Source organism: Cynocephalus volans, chromosome 13 (assembly GCF_027409185.1).
Source record: "Cynocephalus volans isolate mCynVol1 chromosome 13, mCynVol1.pri, whole genome shotgun sequence".
Lineage (NCBI taxonomy): Eukaryota > Metazoa > Chordata > Mammalia > Dermoptera > Cynocephalidae > Cynocephalus > Cynocephalus volans.
Window position 1 is genome coordinate 27654993 of NC_084472.1, and position 23312 is coordinate 27678304.

Consider the following 23312-nt stretch of genomic DNA (forward strand, 5'->3'; position numbering starts at 1 on the left):
TGTCAGGTTGCTACAACCAGCTATTAGGCATAGTTTTGCAAAGTCTAATAAGTTCTTCTTTGGATCATTAGAATTCCGTAGTCAGATTAAAGAACTAGAAGAACTTGTTTACATGGACAGCAATATTCCTTTTCCCGGTAGAAATTTACCCTATGAATATTGCTTCTCCAAACCTACTTCTTTTGAAATACAAGCAAGCCACAATATGAACAACAGATAAAATAATCAGGATTTATTAGCATTATGTAATTACCTATTTGAAGAATTCACATCTAATTTGACTTTATTTAAATGTCTACAGGTGGTGGTATTGGTTCATGGAGAATTGCAGATAGAGGTAAAGTATGAAAAAGTTCTTTGTAATTAAATAGTTTAGTTTAAAAAATTAAAATTGAGTTTAGAAAAACATAAATTTGTAATGTTTAAAATTATTTGATTATTTAATGGTGAAAATATATAAAATTAAAACTCTAGTAACTAACCTGACAATATTTAAAAACCAGTCATTTATAAATGTCATTATTATAATTTATCTCATGCATTCTTTCTTCGTAAATAAATCAGCAGGTGAAATCCTTTGTGCCGAGAACACTCAGATATTACAGAATATATAAAGGAAATATAAAATATGATATAAGATGTGATTAAATGCTAATATAAGAAATCATATAGCTTTGTCACCACAAGGGTATTTCAAAAAATTCATGGAAAGATTCGTGTTATCTCTTTTTTTCACATTATTTTTTAATTCTATTTTTTCATGAATTTTTTGAAGTACCCTCATAAATACTAATATTAAAAATCATGTAGTTTTGTAATTTTTCTAGTTATTTAACATTTCTTCCTGGCTTGACAAAGTGTCAGGTAGAGCAAATTAGATATCTAAGTCTTAGATATCTTGAAACATAAGAGGTTCCTCAACCTAGGTGTGTATGATCAATATTCAAAGTAAAAATTGCCAACAATGTGCATAATAAATGGAATCCCTTTTTATGTAAGACAAAAGGACAACACAAAGAAGATGGGACAGCAGTGCAACAAGCCAAAAGAAGGTATAAACGTGAATGGGTGAAATTTGCAAAACCCTGCAGAGAAAGAGAAGACAACTCAAAAAGAAACCCAATTGCCAAGGTAAGTCATGTAGACAGGAGCAGTTTAATTTTTAAAAATAAATGTATAAGCTGTAAATTAAAATAATGTGGAAGTTCCAATTAGCAAAATGCAGACTGTGGGAGGGGAGGGAGTCCACAGAACAAATGAACTGGTATCGTCAACAAAAACAGTACAATAATCATCATCATAAGAGAGAGATGGAGGAACTATAAAAACTCTGGAGTTATAAAAAGGAATTTAGAGACATATGGGCCGATTTTAATATATAAGCCTTATTTGGATGCAGATTATGCAAACAAATAGAAAAAATATATTTGGATAAGACAGTTGAAAAAATGGTTGGGAATAAGCATTGGATTGGCCACATATTGATAATTGTTGAAGCCGGGTGATGAGATGTTTCAGGTTCATTACACTATTCTAATTTTATACACATTTGAAGTTTTCCCTATTAAAAAAGCTTAACACCTACTATATGATCTCTTCCCCTTTTCCTCTCCATTTCCCCCTAATTAAAATAGAAATTTTTTTAATGTTGTCACATAAGGAAAGAGCATTCAGAAGTAGCCTTGTCAATTTTAAGTGCCCTTGACTTTCTTTCAACATTTTAACATCACCAGGGTGGCCACAATGTGAGTAAATATTCTAAAGCCAAAATAATTAACACATATCAGTCCAAGCAATTTGTCTTTATTTTATATTCTTAGTATTTATCAAGGCATAAAGTAAACAGCACAGTGTCTGAAAGAGGGAATCAAATGACTTTGGATTATGGAAGGGGGCAGTAGGCAGGGAGGAAGAGGCCCAAGTGAAGTTCACCTTAACATTTTGGGTATTTTTGGCTGCAGATTACATCAGATTTCCAAGCAACCCAGAAAATTACCTACCGAATTTCTGGGGTTGGAATTGATCGGCCCCCTTTTGGAATATTTGTTGTTGACCCAAACACTGGAGATATTAACATAACCGCCATAGTTGATCGTGAGGAAACCCCAAGCTTCCTGGTAAGTTTATGTCCCCAACATAGGCCCCCCCCTTCCCCTTGTACACCATGGCTTGCGAAAGTGACACTCCTACTGGTGAATTTAGAAGTGAGATCAACACAGGAATCAACCCAAATAACATTAGTCCCTCCACAACCAGCCTCAACTTAGCAGTTTGTGCACCTGAAGGAATACACCTGGTGATGCATGAGGGTCGAAACCCAGCAGGCAGCTTGCCGAGAGCTTCAGCCTGCCATGAGACAGCAGCAGCCTGGAGGGAGGGGCAACTCGTCCAATTGCTCTGCCCAGAGTGGGCCCCTTTTTCCACTTTGTCTACCCTTTGGAAAGATATTTTTCTTTTTTGTGCAAAAGTTCCATACTTGCCACAGAGGCCGTATTTCTACAAGTTTTAATGGTGTGCAAACTAAATTTGTAGAATAATAATTAACATTTTTCCTCTGTTTCTAGATCACATGTCGGGCTCTAAATAGCCTAGGACAAGATGTAGAAAAACCGCTTATACTAACTGTCAAAATTTTAGATGTTAATGATAATGCTCCAGTATTTTCACAAAGCGTATTCATGGGTGAAATTGAAGAAAATAGTGCTTCAAGTAAGTCTTTTACAATACCTACCACTTCCGATTTTTAAATATAAGTATCACTACAGTATACCATTCTTATAAACTGATTTTTTCTCTTCATTTCATCAGTAGTTTTGCAAAATGATTTATTTAAATTGGGTCTTTCTTCATAAAAGTTGCAGTTGAGCTAATTATCCACTACTATTGTATTTCTAGGCTATCAAGTCAATAGTGTCTTATTCTCTATAGATAATTTACATGAGTATCAGGACAAAGCTAAAGCCTTAGGAAGCCTGGATGCATCAGCTGGACTATTTTAGGTTACAAGGGACAGAGACATATTCATATTACTTGGATAATTTGGGAAAGGCAGAAAATTACAAGGCTATCCATCAAGGGAAAAAGTAAAAACAGAAAATACCTTCAACTTCAACAAAGCCAAGGCTTATGGAGAACTGGAGGATTTTAAAGAAAAGCAGCACAGCTGTACCTGGTTGAGAGAGACAGAAAGAATCACAAGTGACATGTAATTTTTTTGAGCATACACATGGTTTTAAGATAATAAAAAGTAAGGATTCATGTAAAATTGTGTTGAATATTTAATGTGAACTTAATGTCAATCTTTACATATTCTTTAATGAACATTTTCCTGTATTTCTAGACTCACTGGTGATGAAACTAAATGCCACAGATGCAGATGAACCAAACCATTTGAATTCTAAAATTGCCTTCAAAATTGTCTCTCAGGAACCTGCAGGCACACCCATGTTCCTCATAAGCAGAAACACTGGGGAAGTCCATACTTTGACCAATGCTCTTGACCGAGAGGTAAGGCAAGGCATTTGGGAGCATTCAATAATATAGGGTTTGATTAAAAGAAAGCCAAGAGAAGAGGCTCCATTTCACCTGAGCATACAAGGAGAAGGGAAATGAAGTTCTCAGTATTCAGCTGGGCAAATCTAGGGAAACTGCTTGCATTCTCGAGTGTGGTTCTGGTGGGGTGGGATATGTACCAGGAATTAAACAAGCAATTGTACCCTAAACATACCAGTGGCAGTTAAAGTGGGAAAGTAAAAGACAGCATTGGCATATGAGGACAAGTACTCAGCTATGACTAATTTCTCACATGATGGAGGAAAAGGAAATTTCTTAAATGCGGGGAGAAATTTCTATCTGGAATAAAGCCTTCTTTGATGTCACACCTTTTCTGTAAACTTTTTTAAATTTTACCTCTGCTTCCATGACACAGAGAACCCCCTTCCTCTCTTCTCCCCATCACCTGTCACCACCACCATCTGTCTCTGTCACCACAGGCAACCCTGTCAGACTCCTTGTAACTTTTGCACAAATGGTTTTCCCAATAGACTAACAAGGAAGCTCCATAGTGAGCTCATTATCCCACCACACTCATTGCCCACTTTTGCTCTAAGTAGACTGCCTTGCCATGAGAAGCTCAGAAAGGGCTGGCTGGTTAGCTCAGTTGGTTAGAGCACAGTGTTAATAACACCAAGGTCAAGGCTTCAGATCCCTATACCGGCCAACCTCAAGATAAAAAAGCAGCAGCAGCTTACAAGAGAGAAAATCCATTACAGCCCCTTGAAGACTTCCACCCAGCCATCCAGAGCCCCACAAACGTCCCCTGGAAGGACAGCGAACAGTGCCTGTAGTCCTTCCAGCCAGTGAACCACGGATTTGCATATCTTCATTTCCTTATCCTTACTTGCCATTCATATTCTTAGAGATTAATTATTTTATCTTTTTCTCCAAATTTAGCAAGTTAGCAGCTATCGTCTGGTTGTGAGCGGTGCAGACAAAGACGGAGAAGGACTATCAACTCAATGTGAATGTAGCATTAGAGTGAAAGACGTCAATGATAACTTCCCAATGCTTAAGGACTCTCAGGTACACCCATTTCTCGTTGAAGAATCATTTTTACACACATTTAGTACTTTGCTATCCTAATTCAGTATTTGCCTGCTTGTTGACTTTTATTTAGGTTTTTTGCACTTTTCTTAAAAAATAAGCTTTTTTTTAAATATAAGAATTCAGTAACCAGCAAGTAGGCAATACATAACTTGAGAAGTAATGATTAAAACCATTTAGAATAACTATAATCTCTTTAGGTAAAACCTGGCATTAAGGCTTAAATTCTGCTTTTCTCCTTTTTAGTATTCAGCACGAATTGAGGAAAATACTTTAAGTTCTGAGTTACTTCGATTTCAAGTAATAGACTGGGACGAAGAATACACAGATAATTGGCTTGCTGTGTATTTCTTCACCTCTGGCAATGAAGGGAATTGGTTTGAAATACAAACCGATCCCAGAACTAATGAAGGCATTCTGAAGGTGGTTAAGGTAAGACATGATTTCCCTTCATTGGTAAAAATATTCTATATTAACAAAAACTATCATTTCTACAAATAAACTTTATGCACTTATTAATGATAATATCAACTCATTATAGAAAACTTACAAAGCACATAAAAGTAGATAGAATTTTTTAAAATACCACACAGCCCCATTACCTAACGACATGTTAGTTTATTTCCATCTAAACTATCATACCTTCTATAGTAAACACAAATACACTAATATACGTGTATTTATGGGTGTACGTGCTTTAAGCACAAGAAAGCAAAACACGTTTGTTGAGTAAATCTCATTCACTGTCTACAATTAAATTGAAGTTACAGGGAATTGTGGCTATGAATTTGTCAGTATGTTTTAAACAGATTAGCTACTCTCAATAGAGATAAAATTGCAACTTCTCCAGGAAAATGGGAACATATGAATAAAATCTACAAGATAAAAAATAAGTAATTGAGTAAAGCATCCATTTAATGTGCTTGGCTGGGAGGGACTCCCCATCTGGAAAAATGTGCAGACATTACTGCCCAAATATGGTATAGTCTAGAAGAAATAGCCACTCTCTGCAGACATTCTGTAGCATAGGACTTTGGACTTCATGGGAGCTTCTTTCTTTAATTCCATGAGTCCAGTGGAGTGACAGACCCGTAGCATTCCCTTAACAAGGGGACTGCTGGAAGCTGTGCAAGTAGTTCCTTGTTACTCTACTTTTCACAGCCGGCATTATGGCCATCCCCGCTGGCAAGGGTTTTGTTATAAACTCCCAGCGATGCCTGGAAATGAGATACTGCCTGTCTCACACACTGGTGTCATTCAGTCTCTCAAACTAGAAACCTGGCCTTACTCATGAGTCGTGCCACTTCCTCACAACATACAGCCATCCATCAAATTCTGCTCAGGAAATTGTCTTTAAAGTCAGACCTTCCTCCATGTCCTTACTGCTTGTCCTCTAGCCCAGCTTTGCCTCTTCTCTCCTAGATGATCGCAGTACCTCCTTAGAGATGTCCCTACCTCTTGTCTCTACTCACCTTTGTTTTCCTCACTGTCACCAGCCCAACACCACGTTATTTTAGAAACAATTTGGATCATTTAGTGTTCTCTTTAAAGCCTTTCCTGGCTCTCTACTGGCAGAGAAAGTGGCCCTCAACCCTGATTACCCACTCAAGTCACCTGCAATTTTTCCTAGGCAGTGAGGATGTAGGAACTATTGGTTCAATTGGCTTGTTGAGAAGTCCAGGCAGCAGCAGGTCTTAAAGTCTCCTTGGGTGACTTTAATATTCAGCCAAGGTTGTTAACCACCTGCTGGCATTTGCAATGCAGTTCATTCTCCTTGCAATTGTAGGCAAGACCCTTCTTCCTTCAACTGCAGCCAGCCCACTTCCTATGATCTCTTGCACCTCTGGGCATTCACAAGTGCTTGCACCTATGTCTGGAAAACTCCTCAACATCCTTCAACACTCAACTCAGATGAAAACATCTCCTGAAGCCTTGCCTAACTCTCCCAAGTAGAAGTATCTCCTCACTTTCACACATAGACACTATAATTTCTTTTGTATCTTACCCTTTGTATTATAATTACCTGTTTATACATCTTTCTCTTCCATTCCACTGGGAAATGCTTGAGCACACAGAGCTAGTCATTACAAAGTTAAAACTCAAATCCAGATCTCATACCTTCATTATTTTTAGTAATACGCAAATGTAACCAAAATGAGCATTTTCTTATCATCCTCAAAAAAAAAAAAAAAGTAAATGAAAAAAAAAAATCTATCCTGGAATTCCTCAGGCCTTGATTTGGGCCACCTCAATAAGAAGGTCAAACAAGCAGTTTTAATGCAAGACCATCTGAAAATGGTTCTACGAAGAGTTTGTAACCCACCCACTCACTGCTTTGCAAAGGTCTCTTTGCCAACCAAGGTCATTAAGATAATTTGCCTTTGTCACCTAGGCACTTTAAAAGTCAGGAAAGGCATCACTGCACATTAACCCAATGAATATTTCTTGGATGACCATAGCTACAACTTATAGGAATGTATTGTGGGCCATAATTTGTTCAGTCCTTATCACAACCTGATAAGGTATTGTTTTTTTTCAGAAGTGAAAAATTGAGGATAGAGAAATTGAATATTGTGCCCCGAGTCACATAGCTATTAAGTAGTAGAACCAAGAATCAAACGATGTTACTATACCAAATTTGGGATTCTATCCACTACACTTCACGGCTAAAGAGACTATAATATTTTGCTAGTCTAAAAAAGAGGTACCCTGATTTGTAAATATTAGTTACCAAAATGAGGTCTCATTAGTCAAGAATTTTAAAGCTTTCTCTAGCTCAACATTACAATAATCTCTGAAACTATTTTGCCATATAGAAATAAAAGGACCGATTCATAGCATCTTGCATAAAATTCTCTTTTTCTCTGCTAGGTTTGCCGGATCGTACTTTTGTGACACTTCCTTCCTTCTATTTTTATTTTTACTCTAGGCTCTAGATTATGAACAACTACAAAGTGTGCAATTTAGTATTGCTGTCAAAAACAAAGCTGAATTTCACCGATCAGTAATCTCTCAATATCAAGTTCAGCCAAGCAAAGTCACAATTGAGGTAACAAATGTAAAAGAAGGATTTACATTCCGTCCCACTTCCAAGACATTTACTGTGCAAAAAGGCATAAGTAGTAAAAAATTGGTTGATTACATCGTGGGAACATATCAAGCCATTGATGAAGACACTGGCAAAGCTGCCTCTTATGTCAAGTAAGACTGTTTTATGACATTTTATTATTTTTTGGTGTAGTTTTAATCTATAATCTATTACAAATAGGATGTACCAAGAATAGAGATACAAAGTTGACAGAAAGAAGGAAATGGATAACTGAGGAAGAGACATTTAGCTAAATCATTGGAATATACTGTGCTGTGAGCAAAGATAATATAAGTCAACATGGAAACTAAGAGAAGAATGCCTTCGCCCACCAAGAGAGATTTGGAGAAAGATTCATGGAAACTTTCAGCTGAGTTTTACAAAAGAGTAGAAGTTCACCAGAAGACCATGTTTCAGTCAGATAAAGAAGCACATAAAAGACATATATGCCTAAAATATAAGAGCAGCATGCAAAGTAATTGCTATATTATAAAGATCAAGGACACAGGTATTTTTATATTATTGCACAGAGCAGAAAATAAAAAAAACAGGCTAACACACATTTGAGGATTATAAAATATGGATCATCCATGCTATATTAATTTTCTGTGGCTTTCTATAAACACATATTTTAATGTCTTATATGAAGTATAAATATATTAAATAGTAAATGAGTCACTTTCATTAAATATGTAATATTCCATATTTGAAAGAAAATTATTATTTTTTTCTATTTTAAAACAGATACGTCATGGGACGCAATGATGGTGGTTTGCTAACTATTGATTCAAAAACTGCCCAAATCAAATTTGCCAAAAACTTAGATCGGGATTCTACTTTCATAGTTAACAAAACAATCACAGCTGAGGTTCTGGCCATAGATGGTAAGAAAAATATTTCAATCATTTTAAAAGAAATGGTTCTCCAACTGGCATTTCTTTATATATAGATGATTATGATTATTTAACATAGTATCTTTATCGCTAGATAATGAAATCAGGGAGCTCAGGTCTCCAGTCTGAGGCAGCTGAATCCAGTAGACAGCTCCAACTCTTCATGGAGCTCGTAGGACCACTGAATTCTGTGTTTGGTCCCTGTGATTTGTTGCGGTTGAGGCAGGAATTTTTTTGACCCACAAGAATTCATGGGTTTGAGAGGATGGATCAAATTTCATAGAGAAAGCCCATCAGAGACGCTCAACTCTAATGTGAGGTGTTTTTGTGAGTTACCTGTAGAGACCCTGAGTACCTATATCATTGAAGAATAAAATTTCCTCTTCTGGAATGTTTTAAAATAATATTTATTGAGTGTGTGTTTCCCCAAGTATAAAATTAGTTTATGCTCAAGATAATAAACAGATACACAAAAACAAAACAAACAAACAAACACCAAAAATATTACCGTTTAGGAAAACAGAAAAGAGCACTAAGGGTAATAACAGAAAAGACTCATAATCTCACCACTGAGAGATTTTTATTTTGTTGCTTTTGGTTGTCAGCATTTTAAACATTTTTCAGTTAAGTTTTACATCTTGAGAAATAAAAATAAATCTTTGTTTATTCCAAATACTTTGGCTGAAGCCGTAGAAGAAAAAATATTTCACACACTGATTACAAATGAAATATACACATTTAAGAAAGCTATTATTTTTGTGCTGATTTCACTTGTAATCAGTGCATTCATTACCTTACAAGTTTTGGTTTCAAGCATATTCAGTTGATAGCCTTTGCTCCTAATTAGACACACCACCCAATTGGGTAAATTTAAATTTATTTTTTACAAGATGCAGAAATAGGATGACACTGTTTTACTCCTGAGAATAACAAATATCATTTCTCATAAGAAGACACGCTAACTTGGCTGCAAGAAAGAGAGATTTAAAAGATTCTTTTGTTTGTACAACTTTGTTTTATATTTATTTCTTTAATTCTAAAATGTTATTCTTACAGAAAACACAGGTAAAACTTCTACAGGCACCATATATGTTCAAGTACCTGATTTTGATGAAAATTGTCCAACAGTTTTCCTCGAAAAGGAAGTAATTTGTAGCTCCTCACCTTCCGTGGTTGTCTCAGCTAGAGTGCTGAATAATAAGTATGTTACCCCCTACACATTTTCACTGGATGAGCCATCTCTAAAGTTGCCAGTTGAGTGGAGGATCACAACACTCAATGGTGAGTAATTACAGTAAAGTTGCCTCCATAAATGAAAATTGCTGCTTCTTTATGTTTCCAGAAAAGTCAGAGAGCTCAGCTGAGAGCAGGTCCATCCCAAGAGTAATTGAACAAATTCTTTGCAATGAAGCTATAGTTCTTGACTTGTGAATTCCTTCTCTCTTCAGAAGAGAAAAGGAAGGATATGATAATACATTAGAACCACTGAATATTCTGTTCTTAATATTTTCTGGTTTTCATTTCTTTTTTTTTTTTTTCTATTTTAATGTTTATTTCTATCTCCATAGTTCATCAAAGTAATATCAGAGTCAGGCATCTATTTTTGTTGCACAGCTTTCTACATGTCTAAATATATAAATTTTTCTGAATGGGGCAGTCTGTGAGCAGACAGAAGCCCTGAAGAAGTCGGCCTGCTCAAGATTCACATGAAGTGCCACTGAGTCTATGCCACTAGTCAGGGACCTTGAGAGCATGGTAGGCTAGAATTCATCAGCCCATTAGCCAATGGGGAATGGCTAATCCACCCTTCCTTTTTCCTAACATTTACCATGCTCATTTTACATTTGCTTTGTTTTCTAGAAGTTTCATGGAAACTTCAGACATTAGACTTAATAAATATTTTCATCCTTTCTGGATTTTATAGTGACCACCAGGCCACTTCAAGTCTTTTGAAAACTAACTCACTTCATCTGGCTTCTTTCTGAAGCAATCTTGCTTCCTTTCATGAATGTGCTCTACAGTGTCTTCCAGTCATAGGTATCAGCCACTGCCAGAGTCACCAAGGGGATCTTGTTCTCCATGGCCTCCCCTGGGGCCTTTCTGTTCCTGTGAGGATGTAAGGATCTAGCTCCAAACTGTTCACATAGCATTTGGCTCCAAATGAGCTTACAGACACATAGCCAATGAAGAAGCTTCCAAAGAAAGATCAGAGAGGGGCAGGACATGGCACTAGATGTACCTGCTCAAGTGAGGCTGAGCAAGGCAACAATAGTTGGGCTGGATGGGCAAGGCACAATGTCAAGGGCATGGTAGGGTCAAGAACTATTCAAGCAACACAAGACTGAAGCTTATAAGAGCTGCAGCAGGATCCCACTTAGAAAGGGCCAATGTAGCAATGGAGAATGGAGAACATTTGATGCTCAGGAGTCAGATAGGTAACAAGCCATCACCACAAGGAAATCCTATACAACAGGCCTTCAGCTCATGGGGTGAGAACTGAGAAGAGCAGTTGAGGCAGCAGCAGCCAAAGCTGAAACTCAGTCTTGATAAGTCAGACACAAGAACACGGAGTTAGGGGGAAGACATACACTCAAGGGCCACGAATCCGAGGACTGGTGCAGACATGCAGGAAAGCAGTTAAGCCCCGGGAGGGGGGGGGCTGACATTTAAATGATGCCCACCTCCAATCCTCTTTGGTAGGAAAAGCAGGGTAAGACTGAGTTTCACAAGGAAGAATAATGGACCCACCTGGATCAGAGAGAAGGACAAGAACGCAGGTGCAGACAGGTTTACCCAACTGAACCCCTTATGGCCCTCATTGCTACTCGAACTTCACTCTCCTATCAGCCCTGCTATTTGTGACAGTAATCTCTGTGGCAACTCTAGCTCTGCTAACAAAACTAGGTGGTTTTAAGAGCAAAAGAAACTGCTGTGGTTTGAATGTGTTCCCCAAAGTTCTGTGTTGGAATCTTAATCCCCAAAGCAGCAGTGTTGAAGGTGGGACCTTCAAGAGGTGATTAGGTCATGAGAGCTCTGCCCTCACAAATGGATTAATGTCGTTATTGCTGCAGTGGGTTGCTATAAAAGTGAGGTCAGTCAGTCCCCTCTTGCTTTCGTACTCTCTCCTTGCCCTTCTACTTTCCACCATGAGATGACACAGTACAAAGCTCTCGCCACATACCTGCAACTTGATATTGGACTTTCCAACCTCCAGAACTATGAGAAATAAATTTCTTTTCTGTATAAATTACACAGTCTGTGGTATTCTGTTATAGCAACACAAAATGGACTAAGACAGACACCTTGTCCTACTATTCAGTTTATGTTTGTTTCTCTACAGCTACCTCAGCACTCCTGAGAGCCCAGAAAGAGTTATCTCCTGGAGAGCACAGTATCTCCCTCATAGTTACGGACAGTCAGAACAGGCGGTGCGAGACACCAGAGAGCTTGACTCTGAAGGTCTGCCAGTGTGACGACAGGAGCACCTGTAGAACTTCTCCCACGGACAAAGAACCTGGGAGCACGTATGGAGAGCTGGCCTCAGGAAGGCTGGGTCCTGCTGCCATTGGCCTGCTCCTCCTGGGTCTCCTGCTGTTGCTGTGTGAGTATACCACCAGCACTTCATTCAGTGCTGAGCAGGGTGACCTCCTTTGCAAGGGCCTTCTTGCTGACTGTGCTCAGCTGTGCAACACAGGAAGAACTGTGTGCTCATGATTTGATAGGCAAAGCTAGGGGTAAACGGCATTTTCAGGAAGAATTTGAAATGTTTAACTTATCACTTGCTAACAATCTATATTAATACAGCAAAGCAAGTCATATATATCAAACATTTAGAAAAAAGCACAAGAGTATCATGAGGGATAAAAATAAATCATGAAAACTCTCTATCCACTGCCATTAATATTCATGGTCAAAATTATGACTTTACCCACAAGTGCAGCACTTCCTAAGAAATTGTGCTTATATTCAAATCTCTCTTTTTTTTTTTTTTTTTTTGCTAAATATTAATTTGATATGAATTTTATTTTAACTTCAAGCAGTTTTTCCTTAACAAGTCTCATGAGATTCTAAAATAAAAAGAGAATTCAGGTCCAATAACCTTAGGGAATATACAAGTTCATAGGATATCATAGGTTTTGAACTTTACAATGCACATGGATCTAGCACAGACTCTAAGAAGTTATTGTTTTATTCAGCATTTCCTCAGCATAGCTTACCACCTGGAGGTGCGTCCCTTTCAAGACTTTCACACTTGACATGATTAAGTTTATTGAACACATTTAGAGAAACTATACATAAGTATTATTTTTCAATAAAAGCAACATTTATTTTATTCAATCGATAGGTTTCTGAAAAGTTGCATTTGAATCAAAATCTTGTGAACCAAATAGTATTTAGAATGTATGAGGTCTCTATTTAAAAGAACTTCATGGCAAATTCTCATATAAATAAGAGAAATCATTGATAAATTCACAATCATTTTCCTAACTTACTATAGAATCATAGACTTTTAGAGTTAAAATTAATTTTCGTAATGATTAATTTCACTTTAACATTTTCATTAATTTTTTTTTAATTTATGAAATATTTTTTAACTACCAAAAAGTACAGAAATTACATGACAAGCACACATATAGCCATCACTCAGACTTAATAGATATTAACGTTTTGCCATATTTTTTCTTTTTTAAGAAAAAGAGAAATAAATTGCTATAAATACAGCTAGTGGCTTTCCAGAAACACTATATTTTTCTCTTCTTCCTTCCCCAAAAGCATTTACTGTTCTAAGTTTCCATGTATCATTTAGAAATATTAATAGCTGAAAGTGACACTCAAAGCTTCAGTTTTTCAATATCATATTAGTCAATTTCAACAACAAAAATTTTTTTAATTACCTGTATGTGAGTCACCACGCTAGCTTCCAGGTAAAAAGGTAACTTGATTCTGGTTTTCATGTGGTTCATAGACTTATGCATGTCTAACTATAGGGGAAAAATTATGCCATGATAAAGCTATAAGGCAAGTGACTACAAAGGGGTATTACAGAAGGCTTCTTGGAATAGGAGAATCGTCCAATTGAGCTTGAAGAATGAGTGGGATATAATTAATATAAAAAGAGGGAAAGCTCTTTCTGAAGGGTAATGCATGAGCCAAAGCCAGGGAACACTTAGCATGTAGAAGGAATCACACAGCCTCAGCAGGCTAAAGCACAGAGGAACTGTGAAGAGTGAATGAGATGAAACAGAGAATGTGTTGGGACTAATTAGAAAAGGCTTACATGCACATGCTGTGGTGTTTGTGCTGTAAGCTATGAGAAAGAGGAGTTGCTAAAGGCTCTGGATAAAAGACTAGCGTGATCATATTTATATTTTAGAAAGATAACTAACTCCAACAGCAGTGTGAACTGTAGATTAGAAAGGAAAAAATAGTTCGGAGGTTATTGTGATAGTTCAGGAGAGATGGAGGAGGCCAAATTTAGAGCTGTGACATGAGACTGGAAAAGAATGGATAGGTACCTGAGACTTTACAGTGGCACCTGGAAAAGATTTGGAGACTAATTGCTATGGGTTAAATGTGTGTCCCCCCAAAATTCATGCATTGAAATCCTAACTCCCAAAGTGATGATATTGGAAGGTGGAGACTTTGGGAGGTAACTAGATCATGAGGGTGGAACCCTCATGAATTGGATCAGTGCCCTTACAAAAGAGGCTTGAGGGGGACTGTGTGCACCCTTTCACCATGTGAGGACACACAGAAGGCATCATCTGTGAGAACTGGGCCTTCACACCAAACCTGCTGGTGCCTTGACCTTAGACTTCCCAGTATCCAGAACTATGAGCAATAAATTTCTGTTGTTTATAAATTACCCAGTCTAAGATATTTTTGTTATAGCAGCCTGAATGGACTAAGACAATCATGGATAGGAAGAACAGATAAGAAGCCCACATAATACCCAGGAGTCTAGGTTTTGTAGTCAGTGATTGTTGGAGCCATTAAATAAAATTGAAAATATTAGAGGAAGCAGAGAAGTGCAGGGAGGCAATAATGAATTTGATCTTGAAATATGTAACTTTTAAGTGTGTGGTATGTCCTGTAGGCCATTGCATATTTGGGATTGTGGCTCAGAATGGCAGTCAGAGGAAATATCCTGTTATTCAAACAAAAATATTTGCCTTGTGTAATCCTACCACTTGCGAAATGCCTTGTTTTGAATTTTGTGCACAACAGCACATATATTTTTCAGACTGTAGATATACACTCAACACTTTTAAAAACTTTCTTTGTATACATATATAAAAACCAAATACACATTGCACATACAATGATAGTAAGATTTCTAAAAGATTATTATATCCATCTAAAAATACTGACTACAGGTTTGCATTCATCACCCTTTCAAACTACTCTGTTAGCTCATGTGTTCAACCTTTCCTACACATTTAACAAAGTCATAGAATTGACAACAGCAATAAATAAAGCCTTTAGAAGTATCATTTATATGAACATTATATTAAATTTTGAGAGACTATATTAATTATGTCCAACCTGTTTTATATACTTGGCCTAATTTTTTCATTCTATATATAGGACCAACTCAATTTACATAACTAATGTAGCCCATCCTAACAATACCACTAGCAAATCCTCATAGCACTCATTGCTTTCCTTTACCTCCATTAACTCATTTAATCCTCACAACAACCTGTGATGTAAATACTATTTATTCCCCCATTTTATGGATGAGTTAACTGAGTCAAGGAAGATTGTCTGAGCCAACATCACATAGTTAGTGAGTAGTGGAGCCAAAATCCAAACCCTACAAGTCTGATTCCAGAGGCTGTGCTCTTAAACCCCTCACTGAGCTGCCTCTAAGTGAACAGAGTTTGAATGTTAGGATTAGGATTCAGGTGGCCTTAGAAGGCCAGAGATAGGAGTGGGGTCACTGACAACAGAGCATGAGAAACATCTGCTTTCAAGAATGAGTATTTCTCTCTTGGTCAGTGAGCATGAGAATGACATTAATCTAAGATGGCGGCAGCTGCGGCGGCTGGCGCAGAGTAGCTGAGGTGGAAAAGGTGGCCACTGGGCCTCAGGCAGCCGGGAAACTTGTGGACCTTCCTCTGGCCATCTCTTAAGGGAGGACTGCTGCTGCTGGCCGGTCGTGGGGGCTCAACGCCACTTTGCCCCCGGCAGGAGAGGCTGCCTCATTTACAGGCAACAGCTTTGAAGTGTGGAGCAGGAAAAGAACTGATTCTTAGCTGCAAAAGTGAGTCTTGAAACGGGGAACACGGCGCCAGGGCTGCTGTGGATGCAGCCAGGATCCCGGAGGCTGGGGCCACACTGAGGGCGGCCAGCTGCCCTATCCAGGATTCGAGGTTTCAGGCCGGCATTAAAGAAGACTCCTGGGAGCGTCCGAGCGGCGCCGCGACTGAACAGCCCGAGGCGGCAGCGCCGAGAACACGGAAGGCAACAAACCAGAGACAGAGCGAGTGCCCGACCTGGCACAGCACTGTGAGTGATCCCTGGCACAGCTCTGTTCGGGGGGTGGATGCCCACGCGGCTCCCCGCCTGCACCACCAGGCCACTCACTGCCCCGGTGCTGCCTCCATTTTCCCAGGTGCGGGCAGCTCCGCCCTGCTCGGCCATCACTGAGCCCATTTGCTTGGCCTGGCGCGGGGCTTTCCGGACCCTGCGGGCCGACCTCCTCTCCCACTCCCTCCACGGTTCTCTGGCAGGGCTGGGGGTGTGGGGCGTCCCGACCAGTTTTGGGAGGGCTAGGAAGTACGGGCGGGCCGACTGTCACTCCACCACACCCTGGACTCCGGCCCCGGTAAACTTCCTGTTACTGGGAGGCAGATACCATCTCTGCGACCACCAGTTTGGAAAAAAGCCTAACGAATTTCTGGTTGGGAATAGTGTGGTAGGAGAGTTCCCAGGTCCGCTTGAACCTGCCGGAGAGCAGGCTGCAGGCGGGCACTAGACTCGGTTTATACCGGGGGGATACAAAGGTGAACAAGACCCGAGAAAGATCTACACAGTGCTACAAAGGCACCCAGAGAGACCGGTCATCTGTGCCTAGCAGAAACCTGGTAGACTTCCTGGGCGAGGCGGTGCTGAGCAGGGTCTTGAAGGCCCAGCTGATAGACGAGGGGTGCAGAAGACACACCCCAGCCCACCACAGTGTGCACAGAGGGGGGAGACGTGCGGCCAGGGAGGCGGAGACTCGACAGAAACCACGCACCCGGTGGGGTCGCCACTGCACGATCTAACAGCCTGGGCCAGAGCACACGGAACGGGGAGAAGTCCTGTACAGAAAGTGAAAGCTCAACAGAGATCACACACCCTGTGGTACGTGATCCACCAGCCCAGCAGAGTACAAGCTGACCAGAAAGGTGGATCCCCGGAGAAGCCCAAGACCCGAGGCAACCACACACACAAGACACTAGAGGCCAACTGAGCAGTCATGGCGGGAGCCATACCAAATTGGCAACCACAGCAACATCCTAGTTAGTCATTAGTCTTAAACCGGTGGACTGTGAAACCCCCTGCCACAATGAATAAACACCAAAAAAAAGACACCAGAAATACAAAAAATCAAGAAAGTACACCACCAAAAGTTAATAAATCTCATACTCTAGATCCTATAGAACAAGAAGCCCTTGAAATAACTGACAAGGAATTTCGAGTGATAATTCTAAGGAAACTGAATGAGATACAAGAAAACTCAGCTAGACATCATGATGAAATGAGGAAAAGTATACAGGATCTGAAAGAGGAAATATACAAGGAAATCAATGTCCTGAAAAAAAATGTAGCAGAACTTGCTGAACTGAAGAAGTTATTCAGCGAAATAAAAAACACAACGGAGAGTTTAACCAGCAGGCTTGTCGAAGTTGAAGAGAGAACCTCTGAACTTGAAGATGGGCTATTTGAAATAACACAAGCAGACAAAAAGAAAGAAAAAAGAATCAAGGACATGGAAGAAAATCTGAGAGAGATATCAGACAACCTCAAGCGCTCAAATATCCGAGTCATGGGTATTCCAGAAGGGGAGGAAAATGGAGATTCCATTGAAAACATATTCAACAAAATAGTGGCAGAAAACTTCCCAGGTATAGGAAAAATCACAGATCTTCAGATCCAGGAAGCTCAACGATCTCCAAACGTATTCAACCCAAAAAGGCCTTCTCCAAGACATGTCATAGTCAAATTGGCAAAACTCAGAGACAAAGAGAGAATCTTAAAAGCTGCAAGAGAGAAGCGTCAAATCACCTATAAGGGAGCCCCAATCAGGTTAACATCAGACTTTTCATCACAAACCCTAAAAGCTAGAAAGGAATGGGATGATATTTTCAAAATACTAAAAGACAAAGATTGCCAGCCAAGAATACTCTACCCTGCAAGGCTATCCTTCCGAAATGAGGGGCAAATAGTATATTTCTCAGACAAACAAAAACTGCGGGAGTTCACTACCACAAGACCACCCTTACAAGAAATCCTCAAGGGAGTACTGGGTTTGGTTCCTGAAAAATAACTACCACTGCCATAAAAACCTAAGAAAAATCTAAACCCGCTAGTACAATAAAAATGGCATTCATGAAGAGAAAACAAGCTAACAAAAACACTATCTACAACCTAAGGAACCAACAAACAAAGAAACCAAACAGTAAATCAGAAAGCAAGGAACAAAAGACACCTAAGACAACCAAACAACCAATAAAATGCTAAGAATAAATCAACACCTTTCAATAACAACTCTTAATGTTAAAGGCTTAAATTCCCCAATTAAAAGACACAGACTGGCTGACTGGATCAAAAAGCAGGACCCAACTATATGCTGCCTACAAGAGACCCACCTCACCCATAAAGATTCACACAGACTAAGAGTGAAAGGATGGAAAAAGATTTACCATGCAAACAGAAAAGAAAAACGAGCTGGAGTGGCTATTCTTATATCTGACAAAATAGACTTTAAACTAAAAACCATAAAAAGAGACAATGAGGGACACTACTTAATGATAAAAGGACTGATCCATCAAGAAGACATAACAATCATAAATATGTACGCACCCAATGTTGGAGCAGCCAGATTTATAAAACAAACTCTATTAGACCTAAAGAAGGAAATAGACACTAATACCATAATAGCAGGGGACCTGAACACTCCACTGTCAATATTAGACAGATCATCTAGGCAAAGAATCAGTAGAGAAACACAAGATCTAAACAAGACTCTAGACCAATTGGAATTGGCAGATATCTACAGAACATTCCACCCAACAACCTCAGAATATTCATTCTTCTCATCAGCACATGGATCATTCTCCAAGATAGATCACATATTAGGTCACAAATCAAGTCTCAATAAATTCAAAAAAATTGGAATTATCCCATGTATCTTCTCAGACCACAATGGATTAAAACTAGAAATTAATAACAAACAAAACTCTGGAAACTATACAAACACATGGAAATTAAACAGCATTCTACTTAATGACATATGGGTCCAAGAAGAAAACAAGCAGGAAATCAAAAAGTTTATTGAAACTAATGAAAACAATGATACATCATACCAAAACCTGTGGGATACTGCAAAAGCAGTATTGAGGGGAAAATTTATTGCATTAAATGCTCACTTCAGAAGAATGGAAAGATGGCAAGTGAACAACCTAACACTTCACCTTAAAGAACTAGAAAAACAAGAACAATCCAATCCTAAAGTTAGCAGACGGAAAGAAATCATTAAGATCAGAGCAGAACTGAATGAAATTGAAAACCAAAAAACAATTCAAAAGATCAACGAATCAAAAAGTTGGTTTTTTGAAAAGATAAATAAAATTGACAAACCATTAGCATGGCTAACAAAAAAAAGAAGAGAGAAGACTCAAATAACAAAAATAAGAAATGAAAAAGGCGATATTACAACTGATTCATCTGAAATACAAGGAATCATTCGAGACTACTATAAACAACTATACGCCAACAAATTTGAAAATCTGGAGGAAATGGATAAATTTCTGGACACACACAAGCTCCCAAAACTGAACCGTGAAGACGTAGAAAATTTGAACAGACCAATAACAATAAAGGAGATTGAAGCTGTTATCAGAAGGCTCCCAACAAAGAAAAGCCCAGGACCAGATGGATTCACAGCAGAATTTTACCAAACATTCAAAGAGGAATTGACACCGATTCTTTACAAACTATTCCAAAAGATTGAAACGGACGCAAATCTCCCAAACTCATTCTATGAAGCAAACATCATCCTGATACCAAAACCAGGTAAAGATATAACCAAAAAAGAAAACTACAGGCCGATATCCTTGATGAATATAGATGCAAAAATCCTCACGAAAATACTAGCAAACAGAATACAGCAACACATACGAAAAATTATTCATCACGATCAAGTGGGATTCATCCCAGGGATGCAAGGTTGGTTCAACATACACAAATCAATAAATGTGATACACCATATTAATAAACTCAAACACAAGGACCATATGATCATCTCGATAGATGCTGAAAAAGCATTTGATAAAGTTCAGCACTCATTCATGACAAAGACCCTCTATAAGTTAGGTATAGAGGGAAAGTATCTCAACATAATTAAAGCCATATATGACAAACCCACTGCCAATATCATCCTGAATGGGGAAAAGCTGAAAGCTTTTCCTTTAAGAACAGGAACTAGACAAGGATGCCCACTCTCACCACTCCTATTCAACATAGTGTTGGAAGTACTAGCCAGAGCAATCAGAGAAGAGAAGGAAATAAAGGGCATCCAGATTGGAAAAGATGAAATCAAACTGTCCCTGTTTGCAGATGACATGATCCTATATATCGAACAGCCTAAAACCTCTACAAAAAAACTGTTGGAATTGATAAATGATTTCAGCACAGTAGCAGGATACAAAATCAACACACAAAAATCAGTAGCATTTCTTTTCTCCAATAGTGAACATGCAGAAGGAGAAATCAAGAAAGCCTGCCCATTTACAATAGCCACCAAAAAAATAAAATACTTAGGAATTGAGTTAACCAAGGAGGTGAAAAATCTCTATAATGAGAACTACAAACCACTGCTGAGAGAAATTAGAGAGGATACAAGAAGATGGAAAGATATTCCATGCTCTTGGATTGGAAGAATCAACATAGTGAAAATGTCCATACTACCCAAAGTGATATACAAATTCAATGCAATCCCCATCAAAATTCCAAAGACATTTTTCTCAGAAATGGAAAAAACTATTCAGACATTTATATGGAACAATAAAAGACCACGAATAGCCAAAGCAATGCTCAGCAAAAAAAATAAAGCTGGAGGCATAACACTACCTGACTTTAAGCTATACTACAAAGCTATAATAACCAAAACAGTATGGTACTGGCATAAAAACAGACACACTGACCAATGGAATAGAATAGAGAATCCAGAAATCAACCCTCACACTTACTGCCATCTGATCTTTGACAAAGGCACCAAGCCTATTCACTGGGGAAGGGACTGCCTCTTCAGCAAGTGGTGCTGGGATAACTGGATATCGATATGCAGGAGAATGAAACTAGATCCATACCTCTCACCGTATACTAAAATCAACTCAAAATGGATTAAGGATTTAAATATACACCCTGAGACAATAAAACTTCTTAAAGAAAACATAGGGGAAACACTTCAGGAAATAGGACTGGGCACAGACTTCATGAATACGACCCCAAAAGCACGGGCAACCAAAGGAAAAATAAACAAATGGGATTATATCAAACTAAAAAGCTTCTGCACAGCAAAAGAAACAATTAACAGAGTTAAAAGACAACCAACAGAGTGGGAGAAAATATTTGCAAAATATACATCTGACAAAGGATTAATATCCAGAATATATAAGGAACTCAAACAACTTTACAAGAAGAAAACAAGCAACCCAATTAAAAAATGGGCAAAAGAGCTAAGTAGGCATTTCTCTAAGGAAGATATCCAAATGGCCAACAGACATATGAAAAAATGCTCAACATCACTCAGCATCCGGGAAATGCAAATCAAAACCACATTGAGATACCATTTAACCCCAGTTAGGATGGCTAAAATCCAAAAGACTATGAACGATAAATGCTGGCGAGGCTGCGGAGAAAAAGGAACTCTCATACATTGTTGGTGGGACTGCAAAATGGTGCAGCCTCTATGGAAAATGGTATGGAGGTTCCTTAAACAATTGCAAATAGATCTACCATACGACCCAGCCATCCCACTGTTGGGAATATACCCAGAGGAATGGAAATCATCAAGTCGAAGGTATACCTGTTCCCCAATGTTCATCGCAGTACTCTTTACAATAGCCAAGAGTTGGAACCAGCCCAAATGCCCATCATCAGATGAGTGGATACGGAAAATGTGGTACATCTACACAATGGAATACTACTCAGCTATAAAAACGAATGAAATACTGCCATTTGCAACAACATGGATGGACCTTGAGAGAATTATATTAAGTGAAACAAGTCAGGCACAGAAAGAGAAATACCACATGTTCTCACTTATTGGTGGGAGCTAAAAATTAATATATAAATTCACACACACACATACACACATACACACACAAACCCGGGGGGGGGGGGAAGAAGATATAACAACCACAATTATTTGAAGTTGATACAACAAGCAAACAGAAAGGACATTGTTGGGGGGGAGGGGGGGAGGGAGAAGGGAGGGAGGTTTTGGTGATGGGGAGCATTAATCAGCTACAATGTATATCGACAAAATAAAATTTAAAAAAAAATAATAATAAAAAATAAAAAATTTAAAAAAAAAGAATGACATTAATCTTTATGGTCAAGAATGTGCACAGGAAGAATGGTATTTACACTGGCAAGAAGACCCCTCCAAGCTCAAGTCACAATGAAGAGATTCTCAAGTCACAATTAAGAATACATTGATAGCCATTTAATAGGTCATTATGTTAGTTGCTGAGGGAGTTTGCTGACTAATTGCTGTTTACTAAGAGATCATTAGAGACCAGATTATTAAAACTTTATCATGCCCACCTAAAATCTTGGCTATCCAGTTCATATACTCATCTGTATATTCACCCAAAACAATATGTATAGCCTCAATGTGTACAAATAAATGCAATAATCAAAAAAATATGTTATGGAAAATAATTGAGAACCCAAATAGCCACCTTTATCATTCATCAAACAGTGCCTATTTTAAGACAACAATATACGTATAGCAAGAAATGATCCAATCTGTCTCCCTCAGTAGCATAACCATATCAAACTTTAGTGTGCTTAATTTACCAAATTTTATTTTGTAAAAGCTAATTTTACTTTCCATTAGGAATGTTCCATAAATATTTAAAATATTGTATTTTCTTTGTAACATTTCTGACAATTTTCACATCAACTTGTTTTCAAGTGATTCCAATATCCTGATACTTTGTTTTGTTTTTCACTAGTGGCTCCCCTCCTGCTGCTGACCTGTGACTGTGGGACAGGTCCTATTGGGGGAGCGACAGGTGGTTTTATTCCAGTTCCTGATGGTTCAGAAGGAACAATTCATCAGTGGGGAATCGAAGGAGCCCATCCTGAAGACAAGGTGAGGATCCAGTTTGTAAAATACTTACTTCAATCATATAGAGAAAAAATTTGATCTATACTGAGATAGGAAAAGAGATAGAGGGGTATAAAATTAAGAGGCTTCTTGACCCTCACTTTGAGAGTCAATGCTGAAA

General features: G+C 38.5%; 1 protein-coding gene across 1 annotated transcript in view; it reads left to right on the forward strand.

Annotated features, from left to right (window-relative positions):
- The window catches only part of DSG3 (desmoglein 3), a 37264-nt gene that overhangs the window by 8027 nt on the left and 5925 nt on the right, over window positions 1–23312 (forward strand). The window contains exons 2-13 of the mRNA XM_063076828.1: window positions 302–337; window positions 1000–1131; window positions 1962–2117; window positions 2565–2709; window positions 3341–3507; window positions 4453–4581; window positions 4849–5034; window positions 7532–7803; window positions 8435–8574; window positions 9640–9864; window positions 11924–12184; window positions 23037–23176. Coding sequence (XP_062932898.1) covers window positions 302–337; window positions 1000–1131; window positions 1962–2117; window positions 2565–2709; window positions 3341–3507; window positions 4453–4581; window positions 4849–5034; window positions 7532–7803; window positions 8435–8574; window positions 9640–9864; window positions 11924–12184; window positions 23037–23176 — 1989 coding nt within the window. The remainder of the gene's footprint in view (window positions 1–301; window positions 338–999; window positions 1132–1961; window positions 2118–2564; window positions 2710–3340; window positions 3508–4452; window positions 4582–4848; window positions 5035–7531; window positions 7804–8434; window positions 8575–9639; window positions 9865–11923; window positions 12185–23036; window positions 23177–23312) is intronic.